The sequence below is a fragment of the Habropoda laboriosa genome, unplaced genomic scaffold (assembly GCF_001263275.1).
Source record: "Habropoda laboriosa isolate 0110345459 unplaced genomic scaffold, ASM126327v1 scaffold14, whole genome shotgun sequence".
Classification (NCBI taxonomy): domain Eukaryota; kingdom Metazoa; phylum Arthropoda; class Insecta; order Hymenoptera; family Apidae; genus Habropoda; species Habropoda laboriosa.
Window position 1 is genome coordinate 259389 of NW_017100137.1, and position 10189 is coordinate 269577.

The following is a 10189-nucleotide window of genomic DNA, read 5'->3' on the forward strand; positions in this document are numbered from 1 at the left end:
GGGGGGGGGGGGGGGGGGGTGGTAGAGAAGGATAATTAGCTGATCGAATAACGGATCGAGTACTTCTTTTTATCATGTAAATTCGTGGCATTACGTTGGTACACTCCAAGTACACAGTTTAAGTCTGTTAATTAGAATTTACGCGGTAAACGTATAATGTATCAAAGGTCTCTAGTATTCGTATTATTGGTTTCTCTCTCGTGGCAAGCAGATATTAAGTTTAATCAATAGCGATATTAGTGTTTCGTTTTATTGAAAATCGAACCTGTTACGATGCTGATAAAAGGGATTACGAAAAGGTAGCGCATTTAAGGTTAAATACGAATGTTTCGTATTGTATCGCATGGTAAGTTGTTAAATGTAAGATAATTTATACGATATGTTCACGTTAGTTATTTGACGCACGTTTTTATTATATTTAAATGTTACTTGAAAAACTCATGTCATCTGCAAATGCTTTATTTATTTGAATTTTTTATTGGAACAATAAATTTTCAACACTCGATTTCAATATTCATGTCGAAATTTCGAAGCGTGTGTTGTATATATGTATACGTGCATATTTAACCTTCGATTTTAATAGATTGGGGGTATTAATTAAACATTCTTTTTTTCTCCGCTTTGATCGATCTATTGTTTTATTTCGCACGTCAGTCATACCGTAGCACTATCGATTTTGCTTATGTTATAACATTTAATACAGTCGAGCAGTTTTAACGATGAAATATTTGTTACGAGAAAGTGTGGAAACAGCGCCATCTGAGTAAGTAATAAAAGACAAAATGAAACGTTCGAACTAGATTTTTATTCCTCGATATATTCCACGAACAGGAGAAACAAAGGTAAAGAAGCAACATTTGCTTCTGAAATAACTAACCTAACCCGGTAAAGAAGGAAGAATTAACATTTAATATTCCTATTAAATACTAGATCTTGAACGTATTGTATCTCATTGACAACGCATAACCTCAAAAATATCAAGCAGAAACTAAAAGAGCAACATTTTCTTAAGAACACAACCGAAGAACAACCGTTAAAACAAAAAACGAAAATTGAAATTAAGCATTCACAATACATAACCTATTCTTGGGCACATGCCATTAAAAAACAATTAGCTCCTAAACATCAAAGAAACACGGCAAAAAGTAGGAAAGATAAGCAACGTTTCCGTTTCCTCTCTATTCTCCCTTCTTTTTTTTTTCAGTTTTTAATTAAGTTTAACACCGGTTGGTTGCTCTTACTGGTAATCGCTCGGTGTTGTTGCCGCGATACGGTCTTATCGGCGGAGTTTCAACATTTTTCCGCGATATGTTAGCGCTCGAATCACCTCCAGTGGTTCTCCGCGATTACAAGGCCTCATGCTCGGCCGCGATAAAACGTTATTACCCTCGTGACTGTCCGTAAGAACGGAAAAGTGAAATCGCGGTCACAGGTAGGGTTGTGGACGCAACACGAAATCAATTATCAGGGAAATTATCATAATATCGTTGACCGTGAATCCACCACACTCATAAAGGCGTGGGGAATGAATTCGTGCATGTGTACCGGCCGAAAGTATCGGCGACACATGTGGTTTGTAAAAGTTACATTGGAATACTTCGACGTTCGTGTGCAAACAAGCGAGAGTAACCTGTGTTAGTTAAAAAAATATTTATACAGATGACAGACTTTTTAGTTTGTCAATATTTTCGTTGAAAAATCGTTACGTTTGTGTACAAAGTTAGAAGTTATATAGGTTATGTTGTTCCGTGAAGTGAACGATGAAAGTTTGTCTGGCAAACAGGGATAAAAAATAAAGATGAAAATTTACGATTTAATTAGAAACACTTAAAATTGTAAGTATCCGCCAATATTGCTCCCTATAAATTATAATTAAAATAACCTCTCCTCGCGTACTTCGTCGTTTCTTCGAAACTGATGGAAATGAAAAGTAGCAAATACGAACTAAAATATACGTATCTATACATGGTCCTACGTTTCAAGTGTTTAAAGTTATGAAAGATTTTTTTTTTACATAAAAAGAATTTGCTATACGTTATGTTATTAAACGTTATTATCTAAAAAATGCGAGTAATACACACCGTAGCAACCTGCTATCATTTTCACGCTGCAGCAAAACGTTTCCAATTACGTCGAATAAGAAGAAGCGAATATTTGAAACTCATAGTCCAATTAAAAAATACAAAAAGTACTCCTTTCATGTGATACAGAGGAACCCGATCTCGCCCGGTTAGAAATCTCACAATATACCGAGAAGAAATCGTATCACTGCCTTTGATACTTTTAACGAAATTAACTGGTGCACGGGCCATTAGTAAATGGAACGGTAGATAATTGTATCCAATCCTAGCTGGAGAAATAATTACCAGCAATTATGAAGTGTCTTTGTCTCTTTTGGCAACGTACAACCACCGCCGTATATATTTATACGCGACTGGTTGTCTGTACCGACATTGGCGTGTATATCCGTTTCGATAACTGATAATGGAAAGTCGAAGGTTTCAGAAATTTTATCACGAATTCGCGTACATTTTTCTAATGCAAACGAGAAACGTCGTCGAATAATAGAATAGTATGTATAGCGTGCATCCTGATTGAGATTCCGCGCAGCAATAATCAGTGCTCGATACAATCGTCTATTTTGTTCTGCATTGTAAGCGCAATAAAATATGCGGAATTTATCGACGCCAGCTATCACGTATCCTCGTGCATTCATGGCCTCAATTCGTGCATAAATTATTATTATATTGTCGAGGTAGAAACGGTCAACCGGAATGTCGTTCTGTTTACGGGGTGGTGAGGTCTTATCTGTCGCTTGAAACTGAGGAACGAAGCGCGTGTTTTCGATTCTATTGTGTATTGACGGTGTGTCTAAATATAGGAGTTGAATGAATGTCGATTAATCTTCGCTTTGAACTATTTACCTGTATTTGCAGTCTACAATTTCACATATCTTCTGTTTAAACATTTTTTTAAAACTGTAGAAATTGGAGAATAATTCAAATAAAATATTCACCATGAAGTTTCTCAGTCCACCTTGTTCCTAATATCCATGAGATCCTTTCCACTTGCTAGTTCCTTCAGATTTTTCAAATTCCCAAAATTCACCAAGTTTTCCAGACTTATCAGATTAAAGAACCCAGCTAAGACTTCAGACATCCTAAAAGCTCTGAAAAGGCTGGAAACCCCAGAAACCACAGTGATTTGAAAAACTCTGAAACCATAGAGTGAGCTCAGAGGATCTATTGACCATAGACACCTTCAGAGACCTACAGAACTTTGAGAAACCAGCTATTTTCTGGATTCTCAGAACTTACCAAAGTTACTGAAACTCTAAAATTTTGTTCAGTTCTGTTGAACTCTCAGAAATGTTCAGTCCTTGAAATTTGTTCAAGCTTCCAAGCAATTTTATTCAACTTAATGAATTTTCATCTGATCACTCTAGAAGACTTCTAGAAGAGTAAAGATCCTGGCTAACTTCTACTGAAACCCATTTCTCTGACTTCTACTAGACTTGCATGGACCTTCCAGTTTTCTATGAACCCTGACCTAACTTATTCAACTTCCACCGTTCCAAAGATAACCTGTTCCACTTCTTTGAGTCCCGAGCCAAACTATTCTACTTCTATGAGCTCCAAGTCCATCTACTTTAATTCTACGAGTTTCAATCCTATCCTTTCTACCTCTACAACGGTGAAGCTAATCCATTCGACTCGTATGAGTCTTAAACTAAACTGTTCGACTTTGACGAGTCTAAGGGCGATCAATTCGACTTCTGTGAACTCTAATTCAATTTATTCTACTTCGACAGAGTTTCAATACACTCTGTTCAACCTCTGTGACCATTAAACTAACCTACTTGACTTCCTTTAGTCTTGAACCGATCTGTTCGACCTTTTTTTTTTTTCTTATCGATTTTCACGAGTCTTCTAATTATGAACCCTAATCCAATTTATTCTACTTCTACAGAATTTCAGTGTACTCTGTTCAACCTCTGTGATCATTAAACTGGTCTACTTGACTTCCTTTAGTTTTCAACCAATCTGTGTTCGACTTTTTCTTTTATCGATTTTCACAAGTCTTCTAATTATCTCTACGTAATACCACGTGTATTTAGTGATATTTCTGTCAACGTTTACGAGTGAAATTCTACTAATCCATGGTGAATCGAGCCTCGCATATTCCTAATCACTTGTATCGATTTCCATTTGTACCACAAGGTTTAATTCTCATTGTACAGGTGCGGTATGATGTACATCATGTTTCAGGATTTAAGGGGTAGCCTTTGTCGAATTTCAACGATCCAGGGTTAATCTTTATTACGTTCCGCGGGTCCTTAATAATCTCTATCTGGTTGCATGAGCCCCGAGATGATTTGTAACGCCTGACCGCTAATGTCACGTGGTCTGTGTCATATCTTACGTACTAGAGGTCGTCTTTATTGTGTCCCACACGTTCTGTTTGTCCTGCATTGCGTATCGCGAGTCTATGATTCCTCCGAGTTATGTTCTACATAGTTGGCAGTCGTGTTCCACGAGGTACAAAGGGCAAACACATAAATGTGCTTGATGTTTCTCTCTGAATAATTTCTCTCTGATATACTTCTGATGTATTGCCATTGAAATGTATCAACATTTTACACTTAAATGTTTGTTGATTGTTTAAAACATTCTGAGCTATTTCTTTTTCTTGAAATGGTTCAAGTCCAATTTTTCTTATTTAGCGATGTTTGGAAAGCCAAGATTCTGTTGATAAATTCATAAAGGGTATTTAGGTATCTCGATTTTAATGTTTAAATAGGAAAAAGAGGTTAAAAAAAGATTGAATCGATTTAGTTGAAAATCATATATTGTTTCAATATTTGAATATTTTTGCGTTTTTGTGCCACTCACCTCAAGGAAGTACTTCCATTAAAAACAATGTAATCTTCGTGTCAATTAGTGCAAGTTTTTTAAAATTATATATTTTCACTGAATCACAGCTGCATAAATATTAATTGCTCGAAATATACTGTTGGTACCACTGTACCAATGAGAATTCACATGTTACTTTATCCTCTTGCATTAAATAAACTTCTATAACAACAGTTCAACATAAAACTCGCCTTAAAACACAATCTAAAAGACAAAGAAACGGTATTTGAATTATTACAATATTTGAAGCACATCAAACTATGCAGTGAACTTTGGAATTCCCCCTCCCTTCTTGCTGTCGCTAATAACCGAGGCAAGAGGTCGATGCAACGTTAACCAACCAAGGGAAAAAAAAGCACGACAAAATACTATCTCTTAAATATCTATCCTACATAATATATTCGTATAAAATATGTGAATGTGTACGAGTCACTCTATATCAAAAAAGATGTTCTCATCAAACTGTAGTAACCTGTTACAGTTACACAAATACCACCGATCAATAACTTATATCCATGATAACATTTTTATCGAAACTCGAGCAATGCTTCGAGAACATCTTTATATCCACACTTAAGTATGTACTTACATGTGCACGTAAACACATTCACGTTTCATATTATTCAGTGTAAAGACCCTGCAAGCGGAACGACATCAACATGGCTATTTACAATGATAATATCGAAGAAGCCGTGGCATCCTTGAGGGTTCGGCATAGAAAAATCACGTAGCCCAGTAAGGTTATCAAATCGTTATTCCACAGACTAATAAAGCGGTTAGGCGCGCAATTTTCATCGACAACGGTCTATAGAAGTAATTGCAGCTTCTATTTTCGCGTCTGTCTTCTAGACTGGTGTAACCTGGTCTTAATGCACGTGTAGTTATTCCTTCTTGAATTATACCCGACGTTTCTTAGGCCAGCTGCATATACACGTCGCCGTGAGGCTTTCTCAACATCGTTTTCCATTCCTCGTCGGAAGAACTAACTCTCTCTCCCTCACACTTGTATGCATACGCATATACATTCTGAGTTTGAACTAACAGTGCAAGTTCGATTAGCAGCGCCACCGTGAATTTCGACCCTTTCCCGAACCAAACAGTCGAAACAAGACAATGTATTATGTACTACGTCTGCCAACGTTCATTTCTGCATGACCAATCGCGTGTTTGCTCGCAGAACGAACTTCGGAATGGTAAATTTTCTTTCGGTGGCGCTGCGAGAAGGAAGTTTCATTTGAATGATTAAGGATGAAGGAAATGATACACGGAAGGGTGTATTTTGAGGTTAGGTGAAATTTATAGAGAAAGATAATTTTCGACGACTTTGTTTTACGCGATTTGAAATTATAATAACAATAATGTGATGTTATTTATTATTATCATCATTCAGAAGGTGAGAAATACAGTTTAAGAAATATATTACGGTTACTTTTAATGGAAACACAACTATTGGTAAATCAAATATCGAAATATAGATGTGAAAATGGAATAATAGTAACAGGTAGTAGAACTTGTATGAAACTTGTCTACGTCGTTGCTAAAACGAATTACTTTGGTAATTCTAAATTTTTCGAAGTGATATATGGATGAAACAAATATCCAGCCATTCATGTACCTCTTCCAACATTTGATATTTTTTCACCGTTTTTCAATAACCGTTTCATGAAGTGTTTTTATAAGTTTTTTCTTCGTACAGCTTGGTTTTCACTTCTATTTATTCGTTAAACATCTCTGTTAAAATTAATCCGACATTGGTATCAAAGCAGCCTGATCCGTATGAAACAGGTTACTTAATTTATTCTCAATATTTTGGTTCTTCAATAATAGGGTCAAGTTTAACGTGTGCTCGGCGATCCGAAAGAAAACTATTTCGTGCCGATACATATTACGAAATGATCAGTATTGAAACCTTGAACAATTACTTTTTTTACTGCTCTTTATTTATAATTACCTTGCGAGCGAAACAATTTATTTAAATCTTGTTATATTCTTTTAATCTTACTAAATTTACAATTTTTTAACGATAACAGAATTGTTTTAATTAGGGATCGTTTAAAATTCGTTGAAAGATCTATCTGAAGTTTTTTGTAAATATCTAGAAACTAGGAATTTAACTGGAAAATGAAAAAAGTAGGGAATATTTTGTATTCGGATAATTTCATAATAAATTTATGGGAATTACTATGAGCAAAGAAACCAAATCCCAGCTTCTTAACCTGCAAATTATGGAAATCTCACGTAGTTTATAATCGTGTGTCTAGCTGTACCAATATCGAAGTTTTAGGTAATTTTCTCACTGATTTAAAATTAACACTGCAGATGTAAAGCTATTCGAATATCAAGATGAGTTTTCCTTTTTTGTATCAATACTACTTTTTGCCATAACAATTTTTACTGCATAACCCTCTATTTTATCTTCAATTTTACGTATCATGATTAAGTTAGGTTAGGTTTTGTGTATCATGGTTAAATTTGGCACATGTTAATCTATCTATTGTGGTTAAGTCAGCTTATATATAAGAACCTGACCATATGTCAATCAAATTAAAATTCTTGAATCTTTCATTAACCGACACGTATCGTGATTAAGTTAGGTTAGGTTTCAGGTTTAGGTAGTTAGTTGGGTTATATATAAGAATTTGATCACATACCAATCTAATTTCAGTTCTTGAATCTTTCATTAACCGGCACGTGTTAATTTACAAACTATTTAGCTAACATTATACAGCAACAATTTCATAAATCAATTCATTCATGGTTTTCAAATAAATTCATTGTTCACAATGACATCGAATTATGTCCTTTCTTCAAACTTGAAGGTTCATTTCACTGTACAGTAATAAAATTCAATGGAAACACTTGATCGATACACTATTTTAAGATGAGACATTTCACTGTATCAAAAAATCCCATCTCCACTTACGTTCATATTTTTCTGGAGAGAGGCACGCGTAGCGACAGGTGGTGCGTGTTCACGTCGACTTCTCGTTTCTAATCTCTCTACGACCTCTTTTCAGCCACCATAAAAAAATGGAGGGAAGACATGTCTCGCATTTTGTCACGTATTCCCGATCACGGTATCGTATCCTTGGGCAAGATTCCTGAAGGAGCGAACACCACCTCCACAACCAAGGTGAGTCACACGTGAATATTACGATTATTTCCGGCTGCCTCGTTCGGCTAATCAGTTCGTCCGTCTGACAAATTGCTTCCTTTAGTTAACCCTTTGTTACATGTGGCGTCTAGTCTTCCCATACCTGATATAATATAGTCTCTGTAGTTATATTTCAGGTATAGTCGGTGGAAGAAGTATCGAGGTCGTAACTTAAATACGTTTTTTTTTTTCTAATTTATTTAAGGTTAGGTGAATCAAAGATAAGGTATACTTCGTGTAACCTTAACTGAGACCTCGAGTTCTTATCTTCTCAGGTTCCTGTAGATTCTCTTGTCGGCATACTTGAACGTGTAAACTTTGACCCCTGACTGATTTTACGATCTCGCTATATTCCTTCCACCGACTATACATGTGCATTCTGTTTGTCTTTCTGAGAATTGAATTTCAATAATTCGTATTATTTGCATTTGGCGAAAAAAAGGAACAAGAGATAAATTATAAATGTTTTCGTGTATCGGATGAAAGTTGGTAAAAAAAAAAAAATAAATTGCAATAAAGTAGAAAAATGTATCGAAGAATGTTTTGTAGTTGGAAACTTATTTTTACCGATATATGAAATTCTCAGCTCTATTGAAACTTTATCGAGTATTTTTTCACGTGTTGCGAAAAAAGTCTCTATTTACGTGGATAACAGTATTACGTGGAAAACAGTATTTTCTGAAGCTGTAAAGAAATGAAAAAATATCCAAGTTTCCATTAACAAAGTTCGTCTCGAAACGCGATTCGAGTACTAGAAATCTTGGAAATCTCGATATTATATCGCGAGATACTCCTGAGTATCAGGTACCCGATGATTTCACCCATAATAATAATCCTTAAATATTGCCACGGAATGTATAATACTCCTGTACCAAAAGAAATTCTAGCTGTAATAAGATAATTCCTCTTTTCGTACGTTTTAAAAGACGAAATAATAAAACGAGATTCTCTCTTCAACTTTTATATTACTCAAATATAATTAATGTTAATGCTTCAGAGTACGAGCGGAGAATAAGTAACATGTACAATCGTTCCTGTCTGAATGCGTGCAGTGCATTGTCGTAATTTATGTAATGAATTACGTAACGTAATCTACACATGAATGCTGATCAGGTTGCTACATTTCCCGGGATGAACTAACCACCGTGCCACTTAAGCTGATGTGCAGCCTTTATTCCTCATTGTGACTTTTTCCGTCCTAACCTAACCTAACCTAATATAACATAACCTAACTTTCAAAATGAAAAAGGGATTGCACTCAAATCAAAGTTGTTAGTTTACAAATGTTGTTTTAGAAACCATTTCGGGAAAATTACTAATTTACATATATTAATTTTCTGAAAAATTTATTCGTTTTAATTAAAATTAACTTTAATATAAAAAAAAAACAACCACCGCCATTATATTTTTTCAGATCATTGATGGACATGTGGTGACCATTAATGAGACGACCTACATGGATGGTGACGACGAATATGGTACTGTAATTCGTGTCCGTGTGATCGATGTGAAACCTCAGAACGAGACGATCCTGATGACCGAGAGTGAGGCTGACGCTGAAATAACCACCCTGCCCACCGTTACGACCACTGCAACAGCCACTAGCAAAGAGGAGCGCACCACACCTTTAAGAAGCGTTGAGACTGTCGAGGACTTCGACAACGAGATACCGAAGAACCAAGTGGACACTCTAACTGCTTGAGACAGTCAAGAAACAAACTAAGAGAACACCGTCAGATCGATTGAATCCGAAAGATCGTTCCATTTTTTATAAATTTTCTGCGAAAATGATGTGATAATTCCATGTTTTTATATTGTATTATATATTTATATTCGCCAGCGTTCAACAATTTGAGGCCATTACTATATTCTGTATCTAAAATAAACTAAAATTTCTACAAACCTTCTTCCCAAATACAGTTTCCTAACCTGAATATTGCAAAATAATTTCTTAAATTAAACTAATGATTAAATTGTATAAATTGTAATTGCATAAAGTGTATATTGCCTCAAACTTTTGAACGATACTTACTTTATCCTAATTGTACGATAATACAATGTAAATATGAGTACTATAAACGTATAGTTAAATTGATTAAACGAAAGTTATAAAATAAATGTA

The 10189-nt window shown here is 35.2% G+C and overlaps 1 protein-coding gene across 1 annotated transcript in view; it reads left to right on the top strand.

Annotated features, from left to right (window-relative positions):
* The window catches only part of LOC108579571 (icarapin-like), an 88955-nt gene extending 78980 nt beyond the window's left edge, over positions 1 to 9975 (top strand). The window contains exons 3-4 of the mRNA XM_017943147.1: positions 7931 to 8046; positions 9482 to 9975. Of these exons, the coding sequence (XP_017798636.1) occupies positions 7931 to 8046; positions 9482 to 9769 (404 nt within the window). The 3' untranslated portion in view covers positions 9770 to 9975. The remainder of the gene's footprint in view (positions 1 to 7930; positions 8047 to 9481) is intronic.
* The last annotated feature ends 214 nt before the right edge of the window (positions 9976 to 10189 follow it).